A 16,276-nucleotide genomic window follows, 5' to 3' on the forward strand; every position below is an offset into this window, starting at 1 on the left:
AGCAAATGTCGATAATTTGAGGCATAGAATCATGAGTGCACTGGAGATAACACGTGAATGTATTGAAGTATTGTAATGTCAGGGAATGTCTGGTGGGGGAAAGTAGCACGCAAACATTTGAGTAACGAGGAAACGTAACGACAGGACGCGTTGAGTACAGAAGAATCGCACTTCAACACCTTCGACGATAATAATTGTCAAGCAAACCATCTCTTGAACCAATCAATAGCCTGAGCCTCCGCCTTATTTGCAAACTCCAACTCATCCTTGTCGTCAGGATGTGTTCGAATAGCAAATCCATGCTTCGCACCTTGAAGAATACTGACTTCAGAGTTACCCTTGTGCTTCACCTGAAGTATTTCCTTCATCTGATCAATTTGAGGAGCTTTCATGGCTGAATCATTATCTCCGATTGATACACTAAGTGGAATTTTGACTGCTTCGATATCATTCGGGACCTCGATATAAGAAGGATGGGCAGTGAATGCACAATCGATCAATGGTTCAGGAGTAGTAGATTTGGCTTGCGATTGATGTCGTTGAACGCGCGATGACAAATCGTCTTGTGCAAGAAGTATAGTATGTTTTCCACCCCAACAGAAACCCGCCACACCAATCTTGAGATTGGTCGTTGGAAAGGGAGGTTCGGATGATCGAAGAGCTTGAAAGAAGGAAACTACTTTAGGATGGGTGATGGGAATTTTTGTCTTTGTTTTCCAAGGAATTGCGATAATCATAGCTTGAAAAATATATATAGGTTTGAAGAAAATTGTCGTCAACCAAGACGCAGGTTCCATGATTTTATCAAATAGAGAAATGGCGCGAGGATTCATTGCCTTGCCTATGGAGAAGTCAGGTTGTCTTAGAAGGTAGATGGAGCTGGAGAAAACGAACCATCCATAAAGTCGGGACAATAAACCAAGAATCCGCCTCCTTTGGCATAACGATCTGCCATTACTCTGTTGTTGACAAAATCCCAACCAAAAGCATCAGTAATGATAACAACTATACCCTTTGGCACATTCCCATTTTCTGGTTCTGCAACATAAGTTGGGAGACCGTGAATTATAGTTTCTTTGCCAGTTGCGGTTGTTGTGGTTAACCCCCCTCGAAAGCAATCTGAGCACGACATCTTAAGAGGTTTTGAATTGATTGACGGGAATTGTAAGAGGTTCGAAAAGAGTTTCAATTGCGATTAAAGACACTCTTTTATGGACTTACTGAAGACATATAAATACCTGATAGTTGAGCATGTACTGATGGAAGGATGATAGATTCCTTATCATGAACTACGCCTTGGACGTTCACCACCATCCATCCTTACGACGTAGCCAATCGGTGTCAGCTTACCTTGAATTCGAGACGCCACGGTGTGACTCATGTGGTTCAATTGCATCAAAAATGTCATCCAGAAAAGAGGTATAGTGAGAGCATCGGCGAGACCAATCTGGTTGTGAATGTCCAAACCGTAAATGAAGGAGTAGAAATTGGTCAACCATGGCGAGAAGTCTCTATCTAGGTCTTACCGCTCGAAGACCTGTCAGTACAAGCGGTAGTGTTGTATATGGAAACGATCGCCGAACTAATATTTGCTCTTAATGGGAGCAATTGAACATCTGGAGATGATTCAATTTAGTACTATGGATCATTTATGTCATTTATGGAAAAAGGCTGGAATATGTCGTTCTTTGTGGGAATATTCAAACATGCCCAGGTGATATCAAAATAACAATCAAGCTACGATAGAGAGAGTATTCCTAAAGACTGGTCCCGTGTAGCTCTAACCGGATTAGTTTTAGATCGATAATTTTTCTTCATCCTCTATATATTCCACTACGTAAGAAGTGAGTCGACTGGAATCGTAAAATCATGTGACTGAGACCACGACCATCATAACAAGAAGAACCAGGGGATTCTCACCGATTGCCCGGATCATCTTTCTACGGAGTAAAGGAAGAATATCAACAATTTAAAATCTCATAATTTCTCATAACATACATCTTATACATCAAGAATATCATTGATATATGATATATAGGGCTGTTGTCAGCACAATCTCACCTCTCCTTTACCAACTATTACGTGTGATCCGAGTCTTGGCACATCATTATCTCATCAACTTTTCTTCTTACCTCTCACCCCCCCACTCTTACTGTCTCCACGAATCCCATTTCTCCATCTCCATCCATGGATATTCCTCTCTCCGAAGATGTACCCGAAGTTTCTCAAAATCAGGACCAACCGCAAACACAACAACCTGTCCGTAAACGACGGAGAACTCAATTAGCTTGCAATTCTTGTCGTCAAAGAAAGACGGCTTGCAACGGCGATCGCCCTTCATGCTCATCGTGTATAAGAAGAGGTGTTCAAGACAGTTGTTCTTATGAGGAGGCAACGGTAGGCTCTAAAGCTTCTATCAACACTGGGTGGGTTGTTCTTATTTCCCCGGCTGCACGGCCGGGCCCTTTTGCACGGGATTTCACCCAACAACCAAGGCGTTATTTTTTAACTTTTGTTTCCATGAAGCATAATGTACTCATTCTGAATATCTGAACATTTGGACTCTTTGATCCTTCTAAAATGTTGGATATTTTTCAACCATAGTCTACACTCAGACAATTGTCCCAACATTATGAAGTCGTGTCCAATCAGCTGATTTGCCGATATTCAGGAAGTCTTTAATGATCGGTAGTCCAAAGCCAAATGTTCACTTTCGATCAGTCAGTAAATCAACCTCATCTCCGAGTCTAGCTGCAGGGATTGCAGCTTCTCCTGGAAATGTTGGTGGTTTGGCTATGGTTTCCGATACAGAGACACAAGATTCTCTTTACGGAGGATCATCGACAATTGCATTAGTATCTCAAGTTCGACAAGCAGCGTCAGATCAAGCAGTGCCGATCAATGAACCGCATAAACCACTGATTGACAATCTACCTCAACCACATGGTGAAGTAGAAATACTCTATAAGCAAGATTTTGCAAATTTTATTTTACCTCAGCGTCAACAGGCTGATGAGTTCATAAATTGTTACTGGGAATTCGTTCATCCAGTATTTCCTCTTCTGGATCTCCAAACCTTCAATGCCACTTACGAGAAATTGTGGATATCATCACCAGGAAAAGGATTAGACGGAGATGAGTTGAACGAAACAATCTTTCACGCTACACTTAATCTCGTTTTTGCTTTGGGATGTCAATATAGTAAGGACGTTCCTCCGCAACGAAAATCAAGCTATGCAGATGAATTATATCGACGCTCGAGAAGGTTACTGAACTTTGAGATATTGGATGCACTACAATTATCTTTGGTTCAATTGTTTCTACTCACGGGGGTTTATTTACAATCCACTGAACATGCAAATAGATGTTGGAATGTGGTTGGATTAGCCATTCGAACCGCGCAAGGATTAGGTCTTAACACGGAAAACAACTCGCATAGGACCAGTCAACTAAGTTATGAGATTAAGCGAAGGGTATGGCATTGTTGTACATTGCTTGACCGGTCTGTAGTTCTATTTGAATTTTACTCCTTCCGTGGCTAATTACCAAAAAGATTGCTGGCCATGACATTTGGTCGACCGACTATGATTAAAACCGGATCCTACGATGTTCCAGAGCCATCGATAATCGATGACCAATATCTAACAGCAGATTTCCATCAAGTTCCGGGAGCTCAACCATCTGGAGTTCATTCTCGGATGAATTTATTTGTCTACTCACTCAGGTTATTCGACATTATGGATGAAATACTTTCCAACTTTTATATATTTCAAGGTGGCAAGAGTGAAAGCGATTCTACCAAGTCTTTCGATCCTTGGTCGGTAGGTGATCTGGCCAGTATACTGACCATCAATGCGAAACTCGATGATTTTCGAGAGATTGTGCCTCAAATATTCAAGGATGTTACTTCGTTTGCACTTGGGACCGACGCTTTCGCACCTGGCCAACTTCATGTTGTTTTACAGTCAAAAGTACTACGAAGCAGGTAAATAAGCAAAGCCCGTCAATTTCAACTCAATATCTAATATTATCTCTGAGATTTTTACTTGTTCGCATCTTACTCCTACGACCCATACTCTTAGCGTCCGTCTTCAAGGAAAAGTCAGCCCTACTCGCCAAATCTGAGCCTGGACTAACGAAAGATCTCGCCATTGGAGTTTGCACATTATGTGTGAAATCTGCTCACTTGCTTGTAGAGACTATACACGAAAATCTCAACACGGAGTATCGTAGCTCAGGATGGCACACTGTTTATTGTAAGTTTCTTGCAAAAACTTATTATCATCTGACAGCAGTCCATGCTCTTGGAAACCAAGGAACCTCACTCAAATCTCATATACTAACAATAACAGTTGCATTCGCTGCCGCGACTATCCTTCTTGCGGCACAATTATCTCCGCTGATCCAAGCAAGTTTGTCCACCGAACATTGCTTCGAAACGTCATGGACTTCATGTATTGAGATTCTCGAGCATCACCAAGTGCAGATCCAATCAGCCAAACGAGCCATAAACATTTTAGAAACGTTGAAAGAGAAAGTTCAAGCAAGAAAATCGGCTGAAATTACGAATTCATCGAATGGAAACCCACTCGAGTCAAACATAACTGGCAATCCAACACTTGCCAAGCAAGACTTCGCTAATCCCCAAGGGTCAGTTTCCCAGGATTATTCAACTATTGTGCCCGGAGTCCCCAATGGAGGGCTTGGGAATGATAATATTATCATGTTTGATACAGGTATGCAGATGGATTCGATGAATGATGCTTGGTTTACCCAGCAACTTTCGGATTTGAATTGGTTGGATTATTATCAAGTATCACCACAGTGAAGGGAAAAATGCATTATGTTCTGCAACATCAAATATGCCTCCATAGAGAGCCTCAATATTTGTGCTCTGGTCAACAGCCATCAAACTGCCAGACCTGCTCAAAGCGGCCCTGGGAAATGCTGTGTCACTCTTAAAACCATCGCGGACTTCTTCCAGAATAAGCTATACCACCAGACATCTAAATATAACATAATTGGCGTAATTTGCGCATCCTGTTATTATTTGGATCTCCCATCAACATTGAAGGGGCTTGCTGCACCATAAGATATTTTTGATGTACATACCACTCGCAGTCTTTTGTTTGTTTCTTACAAAGATTCCTTCTTGCTTTCAAATACTATACTTATGAAATCAACCAATGATTCCTTCTCTACGTTTTAAACCCCTTTTGTTGCAAATATGTTACGGGGTTCTGAATCTGGAGATGGCCCCACTTTATCACTTCTGAGTGCCATAAACAATGATACAGTGTAGGTATCCAGAAGCGGCATTTCATATGTTTGTGCAACAAGTATCCTATGGTATGAATTCTTTCCACCAACATGTCCCTTGAGAATACCCACCTTCTCACTGCTAGAACTTAATAAAGTTCTCACCACTGAATAACCCCACGTCTATGAAAATCTTTGCCATTCAAACTAGTTCTTAACGGAAAGTTAAGAATCGATAGACTAAAGGGATTAGTGAAGTACACGGGTACAAGCAGGTCTGACAGGAATATTTCGAGCTATTCAGAATACTTGAGCGAAACTAGCTTCTTATGGAGATATAGAGAGATTGGTCTAAATCTCATCGTCGGTGTCACCTGGTATGCTTCGTTACGGTATGTCTAATTCACCTTCAAATGTTTGAAATCTCAAGAAAAACAAACATCAACGTCACTCTGAGCTTTCAATGGCAAGCTCCAGAGCCAAGAATAAATCGGAACAATTCATTGACAAGCGCCTACGCGTTGTAAAGAAACTGGATCTTAAGTGCTTTACTAATCAACTTCTTCAATGCGAGTAATACAGACAAATAGCGACAAAAAAGGAAACGAGCTCTGTTGTACTACTCGAAACTGACTACCCCCAAAGGGAATAAGAACCCTGCCATGAGCATGAGATTTGCAAGTGGAGAGGAGCTTAACAGAAATATTTGCAAATTTGAAGAATTCGGTCGAGGGATTCTCACAGTGCCTACAAGCAATGTAGGAATTCGTCGGCAACTCACGGTAATAATGCAGGAAAGGCATCCAAATCATTATTGCTCTAGTCATGTTGACCTGAATTCTTATTTGGGGGGGGGGGGCGATGCTGTTTACCTTCCATCAATCGACCAGTTGTCATTCTGTTCCCTTCCATTCGTAGCTCCGTGCCTCAAGTTGTCTGACCCGCTGAATTATTGAATCGGCAAACTTTTGTCTTCCCAGCCCCAAAATTCAGCTGTTTATCAGTGGTAATTACTTCGTATATCTAGACTATCAAATGTTAGCTATTCTCCCATTGAACTCGAGCAAGCGAGATAGACACTCACTTCCTCGCGTTCCAGCCCGCCTTGAATCTGACCATCCTTATCCAATTGCGCACGAGGCCCATGAATTTCCAAAACATTTCCCATATCTGCAAAGTTCATGTCCATCCCAAAAGTTTCCTTCAATTCCTCTTCCGATGCTCCTTGCGATTTATCTATATTCGTATAATCAATTAGCCAATTGTCCTTGAGCTGTCATTTCAGCCTCCTCATATCTACAAAAAGACTCACCGAATTCCCTATGAAACATAACAGCATCGCGATGAGCAGTCTCAATTGCTTCCTCGATTCTTCTAGCTTCTTTTACTTTTCTCTCTCCGGCTGCCTTGAATAGCTCGTGCTCCTTGGCTTTCTTGGCCTCTTTGGCAATCATATCAGCTTTCCATTCTTCGGTGCCGCGAATCCCGAGATTCTTTTCTGCTTTTACACCTGCTTTGTAACCTTCGAGATACTCTTCCGGGTGCTGGAATTCAAACAGTTTCTCTACTCTGTCCTCACGAAATGCTTGTTTGCCTGCTTCTTTGCCTTGATTGAACTGTTCCAGAACTTTGAGTGTGGGTTTGGGTGGGAGTGAAGACATTTTACTGAAGAGATAGAGCTGGTGAGGATACTTGTAATTCGACACAACTGTTGCTTTGGGAAGGATTGTTTGTCTGCTAAAATAAAATGAGAAGAACGTTAAAAAGATTGAGTGTGGTGATGGTATTTGATCGAACATGGAGAAAACATCTGCGAATCCTTTGAAGTGAAAGATAAATTCATGTTGCGATAGCGGAGGAGTGAATAGCTCGCGGTATAGCAAAGCGCGTATCTTTGAGTTCGTTTCAACTGCGATGTTCGAAATTCACTACAGCATTAACCACAAGCCTCAGAACGCGGAGAGAATCAGGAAAGGGAGCCTCGTGCGGAATTCGGTGCTTGAATAAGTAAACGGCTGGCTACCTAGATTCTGTTGATCGGGTTATTCCAGTGGATTGAGGTTATTTCAAAGAATAATGTATGCACATAGATAACAAATGATAAGTCCAAATGACTGCTCAACAATAACTCAACTGCTTGTACGCGCCCCTTGACAAATGGCCTCCAACTTCGACACTCGTCTAAAACATGAGCACATAAGAAATCAAAGTCGAAAAAAAAACTTTATCTGGCAGTATTCCATCAGCCCTTGATGATCATTGACACACGTTAGTGAGATATATCACAATCTATAGTACACTACACTTTGACTCAAAGCTGATTCAACAGCTTCCCAACAAAGTTCTTCAAATCCTCAACCCTGACATCCTCCTTAACATTCAATCGTCTACACTGGACCTCACATAGACCTTCCTTCCACTTCCTACCCAGCAAAACAATGACCGGATAACCAATCAAATCGGCATCCTTCATTTTCCAGCCAATCGACACCTCTCGATCATCAACCACTGGATCCATTGCAGCAGCAGAAAGAGTATCAGATATCTGCAATGCATCTTCCTTCAATCCCTTTCCAGGGACCACAACGATTTCGAAAGGAGCCATAACTCTCGGCCAATTCAAACCCTTTTCGTCAGCTAGGGTTTCTGCAACGGCTCCAATCATTCTCGTTACACCAATACCATGGCATCCCATTTCCATAGGAACCCGTATCTGATCATTTCCTCCTTGCTGAGTTTCATTCTCTTCAGCTTCGAGATTTTTCTCCACAAGGCCAGAAGGTACAGTAACAGTTGCTTCCATCGGTTTACTATATCGTGTACCTAAGTGGAAAGTATGTCCGAGTTCAATGGCCTTTTCGACTTTCAACGTTGATTCTTGACATTTGGGGCAAACATCGCCCTCCGTAATGCGCTTCAAATTTAGCGGTTGCCCCGTAGATGGATCCTGCGCGAAAGACGAATTCTTGTAATTATTCAAAGACGAATCAAAGTGCACTTCTCGTTCCCTTGAAATTGCTTCTGAAAGTTCAAGAGGGACTCGTCCATCAATAAGATTAATCACATGAGTGATATGGATTTCATCTGCTTCATTGAGACATGTATTCGTGAGTATAAAATCCTCATTGATGAGTCGCGACAATTCCACATGTCCTATTTTTCTCGAAGGGTCATAGTCCGGTACAAGTCTTTTGATCGAACTTGTGTTTAAATCGTACTCTTCTCCGGTTTCAGAATAAAACCAAGTGACAATGAGGGTAGATCCATCACGAGAGAACCCACCAACCTTCTTCAGGTTTTTAAACTCGTTCTTCAAACTCTCGGCCTCATTCAATTTTGGCAACCCACTTTCTGCTAACTCCTCATTTGCCACATAATTGCATTTACTGCAACTGATGATATTGTCTTCCCCAATCTTAGTTGGAAAGTGAAACTCATGACTGAGGTCACCACCTATGTCTCCTGAATCGGCTTCGGCTACAAGATATGGAATTTTTAGTTCATCGAAAAGATTATGATATGCTCTGCGAACATTTTCGTAAGTTGATAGAGCAGAAGTGTTATTGTAATCAAACGTATAAAGATCTTTCATGACAAATTCTCGAGAACGGAGAAGTCCTTGCCTTGGTCGTAGCTCATCACGATACTTTCGAGCTGGATATGGATGAGCAAAGAACAGAAAGAATGACAGGTCTGAACACACTTATCTGGTATAGACGAACAGGAAGTTCTTTGTATGATTGGACCGAGTTTGAAACTAATTCCGTGATTTCTTCCTCGTGTGTAGGAGCAAGAAGATACCTCGCCTCCTTTCGGTCTTCCAATCGGAAGAGCTGATAGTGTTACAACCATGACAATGGAATCATTTGATGGGAAATACCTCAGAACTAGAATTCAATCGACCACTTTTAGCCCAAAGCTCTTCAGACGACAGAGACGACAAAGCAAGTTTCGAAGCGCCTTTCATAAGACATTAATGTTAGCATGAATGGCGAAAACAATCTGGGGGAACAGGATTGCTAACCTAACGTTGACATATGCTTATCAATGAGTGCTTCTAATTTGTCCTGTACTCTTCTTCCTAGCGGTAACATATGAAAGATACCTGTGTGAGCCTAGCCATGCTGTGTGAGAGCATGCCCTTATGAGCGAAAAGGAATGACTTGACAACGCACCTGACGTAAAAACCCCCCTCGAATAAGTTTAGCATGAGAATCTATCCCGAATCAGTCTTCCCAAGTTCGATGAACATATCTAGTTTGAATTTTACCTTCATCTGCGCTTGCAGCTATACCACCAGTAGGTATCCAGAACTTGGATAATCTTGCCCTATCATTATTCTACCACATCAATTAATCAATGATATACCCACGTGATTAAAGGGTATCTTCATGATGAATTAGAACCTACAATTGTAGAAAGATTTGATTGCGTTTGAGAATATGAAAGCCTAAGAGGCCGCGATAAGATCGCTGCACGGCGACACAAGCCCCAAGTGTTTGTTGCAGATCCTCCAAACCGCGAAATGCTTCGGAGGGAATGCATCTTGGTGTACTTCCCGGTGCTGCGTCCTACGTTCAGAACAAACAAGTTTGAATGAACTATTGGGATGGGAAAAGGGCAGAAAGTCTATATTTTCATTCTTATCATATATATCTTTCGGGTAGCCTTTTTGTCCACATCGGCCATTATATTATCAAGCCAATGAAAAGTTCCAACTTACAACAATATTGGAGGATGAAGCTTTCCTAGCATCGGAAAATCTTTGTCCCGTCAGTCATTGGCAGAATAAAAGGCGGTGAAATAAACTTTTTTTCCAATCAAGAACTTCTAAGAATGTCGCAACTTTGATCAGAAATAATTTGAACACCCCTCGATATTCTCACCACCATTATTTCAATTGAATTACTTTGATTGTACAAAATGGTGTCAAATAACAAAAAGCGAAAGCGCGACACCAATAAGGAGGATCAAGATCGTCTGGTTAATAAAGCGCCAAAATCAGGAGGAAATGAAAAAGAAGTTTTGTTACAAGAAATATTGGCATTGGGAGGAACAGAGGAAGACTTAGACCTTGTACTCGATGCACAATCTGATTCCGAGAATGAAGCAAAACCAACAACTAAATCCACAGGTCAGGACTTCAAAAATGAGTTTGCCAAATTTGTAGCAGGTCTTGGAATTGAAGGACAAGCTCCAGAAGCAGAAGCAGATGAGGAGGATGAGGAGGTAGATGATGATGATTGGCGGGACGAGGCCTTGCAGTCAGAATCAGAATCCAGTGAACCGGAAGAGGCGCCAAAAGTTCAAGAGAAAAGTGCGACCAAAGTCAAAGAATCTTCAAAGACTCCCAAAGTGGCAGAGAAACCCGTGGCCATTCAAGTCAAAGAATCTACGAAGGATCAAAACCGCCTGGTTTGTAGCTCCTTACCTTCATTTTGAGTCCACTGACCGATTATAGAATTTTGAAGCGCGACCAGACTGGCATGCAGCAGAACTCACCGTCCTTCCGGCGGGAGACTTCAGCGAAACAGGACCATACCGATCGTCAATCAATAACTTAAACGAATATGCCAAAGCTCTTCTTGAAGCCGACAGTACTTTATATGCCTCGAAACATCTTTCTGCGACTTCTTCACATCGTTTCCTGGCTACTATTATGTCCTCCGGTACATTGTCCGATAAAATTTCCGCTTTAACTTTGGTTGTTCAAGAATCCCCAGTCCATACTACAAGGTCGTTCGAAAGTTTATTGGATCTGGCAAAGAAAAGAAGTAGAGGACAAGCCGTTACAGCATTGGGAGCTATGAAGGATTTGCTCGGAGCTGGTGTCGTACTTCCTGCGGATAGACGTCTTCGTACATTTGCTTCACAGCCTGGACTTCTCGGTACATTGCAAGAAAGCGATACTGGTGTTTGGAAATCCGGACAACCCCTACCAGGAAACATGACCAAAGCACATCTCATTTCATGGGCATATGAAGATTGGCTCAAGGAGTCATATTTTGATATGCTCAAGATTCTGGAAGTTTGGTGTAGCGACGAGGTAGAATATGCTCGTTCAAGAGCTGTTATGTATGTCTACGAACTATTAAAGGATAAGCCAGAACAAGAATCAAATTTACTTCGACTCTTAGTCAACAAACTTGGAGATCCAGATAAAAAGATTGCTTCACGGTCATCATATCTCCTGATGCAACTTCAAACCTCTCATCCTGCGATGAAAGAGATCATTATCAACTCAATCGAGAACGAACTTATATTGAGACCTGGACAGAGTTCGCACGCTAAATATTACGCCATTAATACTCTCAATCAAACTATTCTCAGTTCGAAGGAGGAAGTTGTTGCGAAGAAGCTTTTGAGCATATACTTTGGCCTTTTCGTATCTCTTCTTAAAAAGCCCGAAGTTATCAAACCTACAGGTCCTAAACTCAATAAGAAAGGAGAGATCCAAGGAGGTGGAGGCGCTATGGGAAAGAAGGCAAAGGAAAAGCTGACAGCAGAAGAGGAAGCGAAGCAGGCAAGTGAGGAGACAACAGAGAAGATGATCTCTGCTGTTCTGACCGGTGTCAATCGTGCATTCCCATTCACAAAGACTGATGATTTAACGTAAGTTTAAAGAACTACATTGGCCGAGGACAATACTGACTAGATTAGCCTTGAGAAACATATGGATACTTTGTTCCGAATTACGCATTCATCCAACTTCAATACCAGTATTCAAGCTTTGATGTTGATTGAGCAACTATCAACAACAAAGCACCTCGCTGTCGACAGGTTCTACAGAACTCTCTACGAATCTTTGCTCGATCCTCGTCTAATCACTTCTTCGAAACATGCACTGTACCTAAATTTACTCTATCGGGCTTTGAAATCAGATGTCAATATCAAGCGTGTGAAGGCTTTTGCGAAGAGAATGTTACAAGTTGTCACTCTTCATCAACCTCCATTCATTTGTGGTATCATCTACTTGTTAAGAGAGTTAGAAGTCACATTCCCTGGACTTAAAACTCTACTCAATACTCCTGAAGCAAATGACGAAGAGGAAGAAGAGCTATATCGAGATGTGCCAGAAGATGGAGAAACTGCAGGTATTCAAGCTACAACAGCCCCATCGAAACCCAGAACAGACACATATGATGGAAAGAAGAGAGATCCGGAACATAGCAATGCTGACAAGAGTTGTTTATGGGAAATTGTGAGTTACGTTTCAATGAATGAGGGAGCTTTACTAATAATATCAGATTCCTTTCTTGAGACATTTCCATCCATCTGTATCTCTATTTGTCGACCGCCTTATTAATGACGAAAAAATGCCACCAAAACCTGATCTTGCTTCTCACACCTTAACCCATTTCTTAGATCGTTTTGTCTACAGAAACGCAAAAGCAGCAGCTGGAGCACCAAAGGGAAGCTCCCTTATGCAACCTCTTGCTGGTGGGGCAAGTCAAGGTATCCTTGTATCCAATCGTGGTACTAAGGTCCAACAATCTGTCAACTCGGAAGCATTCTGGAGAAAGAAGGCAGAGGATGTTGCAGTTGATGAAGTCTTCTTCCACAAATACTTTAACCAAATTGGTAAGGGTAAGGATGCATCTAAGAAGAAGGAGAAGAAGAAGGGTGAAGATGGAGAAGATGATGAGGATGAAGATGAGGATGAAATTTGGCAAGCTTTGGTTGAAAGTAAGCCAGATATCGAGGGTCCAGAGTCTGACGATGATGATTTGGATATGGATGACTTTGACATGTCCGAGGATGATTCTGAAGGTGGTGTTGATATTGAGGGATCGGATGAAGAAGTCGACGTCGAAGGAGAAGATGAGGATATGCAAGATGCTGAGGAAGATGATGGAGAGGGTATTTTCTCAGAAGAAGAAGATGACCTCAAGGACAGTGATGATGAAGCAGGATCAGATATGGATGCATTGTTCGAAGCTGAATTACAGAGAGCGAAGAGTCCCGAAGCGGAAGAAGAGAAGAAAGAGACTAGCAGAAGTAAGAAGAGGAGACTTAAGAATCTTCCAACATTCGCCAGTGCAGACGATTATGCGGCAATGCTGGACAAAGATGACGGAGATGAGGATATGGGTATGGGAAATGGAAAGGGAAGATAGAGTAGTAATATTAGAGATGGGGACAAGGAAAATACTCGCACACAATTGTGATGGGTGTTTTGTGAAATGTTTGAAGGTAGTCAATATGAATATCTCGAAATAAATTCAAGAAGTTATACCCATTTCAAATCACAAGTTCAGGATGTATATTAATTGATTGGAATATCCTGATTTCAGATACCATTGCTAATTTCCCAGTTCATGTGCAGTGATTGCCTATCGTCAAACCAGAATCATCAATAACCCCTGCACTGAAGATCTATTCATCAAACCACTTCAACTCATCCTCCTCCCCAAATATTGCTCTGAAAAACTTTCCCTCCTCACCTCCAACATCCGTTTCTTCCATGTGTATACAATGAAGAGTAGCGGTGTCGGAGTCTCCTGGAATGAAAGCTCTGAACATGAAATATTTATCTTCGGTCTCAGGAATGAGGACTTTGCCGAGAAGGTGGAGTCCATAGGCACTAGTGGCTACGCGGACGGAGGTGAGGGAAGAGGAGGTGAAGGAGGTAAGGGTGTGATCTGGGAGGTGGGAGATGGGAGCGAAGTATTGGGGCTCGTGTTCTGTTGGGGGGTGGATTAGTAATGGGGTTGGGGAAGAGTATAGGAAGAGAGGACAGGAGAAAAGAAGAGAGACAAACTATTGGTTTCATGGCGGAGATGTTGAATTTTCTTCTTGAGTTCTGTTTCAATTTTCTTGAAGGCAACGATGCTATCTTCTTTTGGGGCATGGATATCGCCAAGTTGGACAGTCTCTGCGGTTGCCATGATGAACGTACGGATATTGTTGTCTGACTTGATGTTTTTGGATTTGTGGTCGAGGAAGTGCTCGTGCAAGATGCAGAAGATACTTAAGGGTTGGAGTACAAATCAGGTATATTCAATATTGCAAGGTTGAGGTGAATATGTTCAGATGGAGAGGTCAGTTCATGGTGGATGTTCTTGCCTTATAAGTGAATGAGTTGAGGTCAAACAGGGGTAGCTGTAACTGCATAAAATGAGGGGCTGTTGATCATTAGGTATGCTCTGCATCACTTAAAAACAGGTGTTGACTTTTGATTTCCTTGGCTATAATTTTCTATGGCTGTCAATGTCCCAATACCCAATACACGTGATGATGATTATTGAGTGATAAAAGTACGGATACAGAGCAGTTTGAAGCGATTAATGTCTAGAACTTCCAGAAGATGACGTCGTTGTTCGGTGGTTTAATGAATAAAGATGTGGAAAGTTTCTACCATGATATCCGTTCACATTCATGATATCGAAGTTGCTAACTATGACCCCTGGTTTAGGCCTTTGTATAAGAGCATCGATCCATACTAAAGCAGGTACAAAATGTATCAATACGTACCTAAGATGCTAGTCTAGTCTAGTTTGTTTAGCTGGCGAGGCCTAGCTGATCTCATGGGATAAGATAAGATAAGATCTCGGCAGAACACATCGCCGACTTTTTATGGGACAGCAGGGAAGTCATTATCCTCGGCTTGCTTTCTCCATCAATTGCGATAGTTATCAGAAAATACACCGCGCACGAATTGTTTTATTAGTTGGCGTTTAGTGTAATAAGTTTTACCATAGATTTGCCCTTTTCTCTTATATATCAGCATGCAAAGATCGTAGCTTGAAAATAGCACAATCTGAAATGTCTTTCTCTCGTCAAATTTTACAGCCTCGAGCTGGTATATACAGAGCTGCAACTCGCAGTTCAGGACTTGTACAATGTCGTAGAACAGCGTTAAGGAGCTCATCTCCTTTGAATTCTTCTCGAGCATTTACCGCAGCTCGTCGATTATGCAATGCTGAAAGTGAGTTCTTCCCAATACCCCTCTCCGAGCTCTAGCTAACCTCACAAAGCTACTATTCCCCCGCTCCCACCTCCACAACCCTCATTACTCTTACGAACTCTCACTTTCTTTGGAATCGCTATTGTCTTCACATCTGTAGGCTTCTCAATAGCTGCATATCCAGCCTTCAAAGCCGCCAATGCCATACTTGATCCCCCATCTGATGAGGAGTCTCTCAAATTATACTCACCAACCGATGCGAAATCTATAGAAGTCGAAGCCTATATAAATAATCATCCAATTGTGAAGGAGCTACGAAGCCGACCCGAATTCACAGAATCAAGGCCACATATGAAAATCCCAGAATCACAGCGAGGACACAATCTTACAGGTGGAACATTGATGGGCCCGGGACGTGTTCAAGTACCACCATATGTATGGACTGAAGCAGGCGGGAAGTCTCTTGTATCAATCTCATACCTAGGAGAAGATCTTTGTGGACATCCGAAGATCATACATGGAGGATTTCTAGCCACTATGTTAGACGAGGGACTAGCACGATGTTGTTTTGGTGCATTACCGAATAAGATTGGTATGACGGCTACTTTGACAGTCAATTATAAAGCTCCAACACCAGCGGGAACCTTTGTAGTGTTGAGGGCGGAGACTACGAAAGTTGAGGGCAGAAAGGCTTGGGTTGAAGGAAGAATTGAGACTTTAGTTGGGGAAGGAGAGAAACCAAAAGTCTTGTGTGAGGCAAATGCATTGTTTATTGAACCCAGACAGGCTAAGGTAAGTTTTACAGCTAAGATGATTTAATGATTGATGCTAATTGACTATCAGATGATGGCTAGAATATACCCGGTCTCATAGAATGTTATAGAGGACGTCTCCTTCGTCGAAGGTCGGAGGGGACCAACTTTATCAAGTACAGAGAAAGAATGCGCATTCAGTGTTCTAGACGTGTATATGATTAGACAAGAAGCGCGAGGTCTAGATTTTACTTGTAGATTTACCTAGCAACCTTGCTTATACAGAAAGATATTAGACTCATGGCCTTATTTTATATCAGTACTAACTTCCGATCTCCAAACTTCCATATCTTGCACG

General features: G+C 42.1%; 7 protein-coding genes across 7 annotated transcripts; 3 read left to right on the plus strand and 4 right to left on the minus strand.

Annotated features, from left to right (window-relative positions):
• Positions 1-197: 197 nt before the first annotated feature.
• Positions 198-1,132, minus strand: EAE98_011722 (uncharacterized protein; the record flags this gene model as incomplete). Its single annotated transcript, XM_038959345.1, has 2 exons — positions 198-841; positions 895-1,132. 2 exons carry the CDS (start codon positions 1,130-1,132, stop codon positions 198-200), a joined length of 882 nt encoding a protein of 293 aa, XP_038804241.1.
• A 1,055-nt stretch (positions 1,133-2,187) lies between these two features.
• On the plus strand, positions 2,188-4,828 carry EAE98_011723 (uncharacterized protein; the record flags this gene model as incomplete). The annotated part of the gene is made up of 5 exons (XM_038959346.1): positions 2,188-2,426; positions 2,672-3,502; positions 3,554-3,985; positions 4,039-4,256; positions 4,353-4,828. The coding sequence occupies 5 exons, from the start codon at positions 2,188-2,190 to the stop codon at positions 4,826-4,828; spliced, it is 2,196 nt and encodes a 731-aa protein (XP_038804242.1).
• Positions 4,829-6,269: 1,441 nt separating this feature from the next.
• Positions 6,270-6,920, minus strand: EAE98_011724 (uncharacterized protein; the record flags this gene model as incomplete). Its single annotated transcript, XM_038959347.1, has 3 exons — positions 6,270-6,287; positions 6,344-6,495; positions 6,572-6,920. The coding sequence occupies 3 exons, from the start codon at positions 6,918-6,920 to the stop codon at positions 6,270-6,272; spliced, it is 519 nt and encodes a 172-aa protein (XP_038804243.1).
• A 463-nt stretch (positions 6,921-7,383) lies between these two features.
• EAE98_011725 (uncharacterized protein) lies at positions 7,384-9,930 on the minus strand. Its single transcript, XM_038959348.1, has 7 exons — positions 9,670-9,930; positions 9,530-9,599; positions 9,435-9,475; positions 9,284-9,374; positions 9,140-9,219; positions 8,963-9,092; positions 7,384-8,913 (listed from the first exon to the last, which is right to left on the minus strand). The coding sequence occupies exons 1-7, from the start codon at positions 9,802-9,804 to the stop codon at positions 7,571-7,573; spliced, it is 1,890 nt and encodes a 629-aa protein (XP_038804244.1). The 5' UTR covers positions 9,805-9,930; the 3' UTR covers positions 7,384-7,570.
• A 252-nt stretch (positions 9,931-10,182) lies between these two features.
• EAE98_011726 (uncharacterized protein) lies at positions 10,183-13,376 on the plus strand (the record flags this gene model as incomplete). The annotated part of the gene is made up of 4 exons (XM_038959349.1): positions 10,183-10,674; positions 10,721-11,871; positions 11,920-12,460; positions 12,507-13,376. The coding sequence occupies 4 exons, from the start codon at positions 10,183-10,185 to the stop codon at positions 13,374-13,376; spliced, it is 3,054 nt and encodes a 1,017-aa protein (XP_038804245.1).
• Positions 13,377-13,635: 259 nt separating this feature from the next.
• EAE98_011727 (uncharacterized protein) lies at positions 13,636-14,147 on the minus strand (the record flags this gene model as incomplete). Its single annotated transcript, XM_038959350.1, has 2 exons — positions 13,636-13,943; positions 14,021-14,147. 2 exons carry the CDS (start codon positions 14,145-14,147, stop codon positions 13,636-13,638), a joined length of 435 nt encoding a protein of 144 aa, XP_038804246.1.
• An 877-nt stretch (positions 14,148-15,024) lies between these two features.
• On the plus strand, positions 15,025-16,039 carry EAE98_011728 (uncharacterized protein; the record flags this gene model as incomplete). Its single annotated transcript, XM_038959351.1, has 3 exons — positions 15,025-15,187; positions 15,237-15,958; positions 16,010-16,039. 3 exons carry the CDS (start codon positions 15,025-15,027, stop codon positions 16,037-16,039), a joined length of 915 nt encoding a protein of 304 aa, XP_038804247.1.
• Positions 16,040-16,276: the final 237 nt, after the last annotated feature.

The sequence above is a fragment of the Botrytis deweyae genome (assembly GCF_014898535.1).
Source record: "Botrytis deweyae strain B1 chromosome Unknown BDEW_052, whole genome shotgun sequence".
In the NCBI taxonomy this organism is placed as follows: Eukaryota; Fungi; Ascomycota; class Leotiomycetes; order Helotiales; family Sclerotiniaceae; genus Botrytis; species Botrytis deweyae.

What these genes read in the sequence shown, in the direction of transcription:
- EAE98_011725 (XM_038959348.1), bottom strand. Translation starts at nt 9,804, where the DNA reads ATGCATTCCCTCCGAAGCATTTCGCGGTTTGGAGGATCTGCAACAAAC. An exon ending in AGCTGCAAGCGCAGATGAAG is followed by an intron (nt 9,476 to 9,529) that starts GTAAAATTCAAA and finishes GATTCGGGATAG; the next exon opens with ATTCTCATGCTAAACTTATT. An exon ending in GATTGAATTCTAGTTCTGAG is followed by an intron (nt 9,093 to 9,139) that starts GTATTTCCCATC and finishes TAACACTATCAG; the next exon opens with CTCTTCCGATTGGAAGACCG.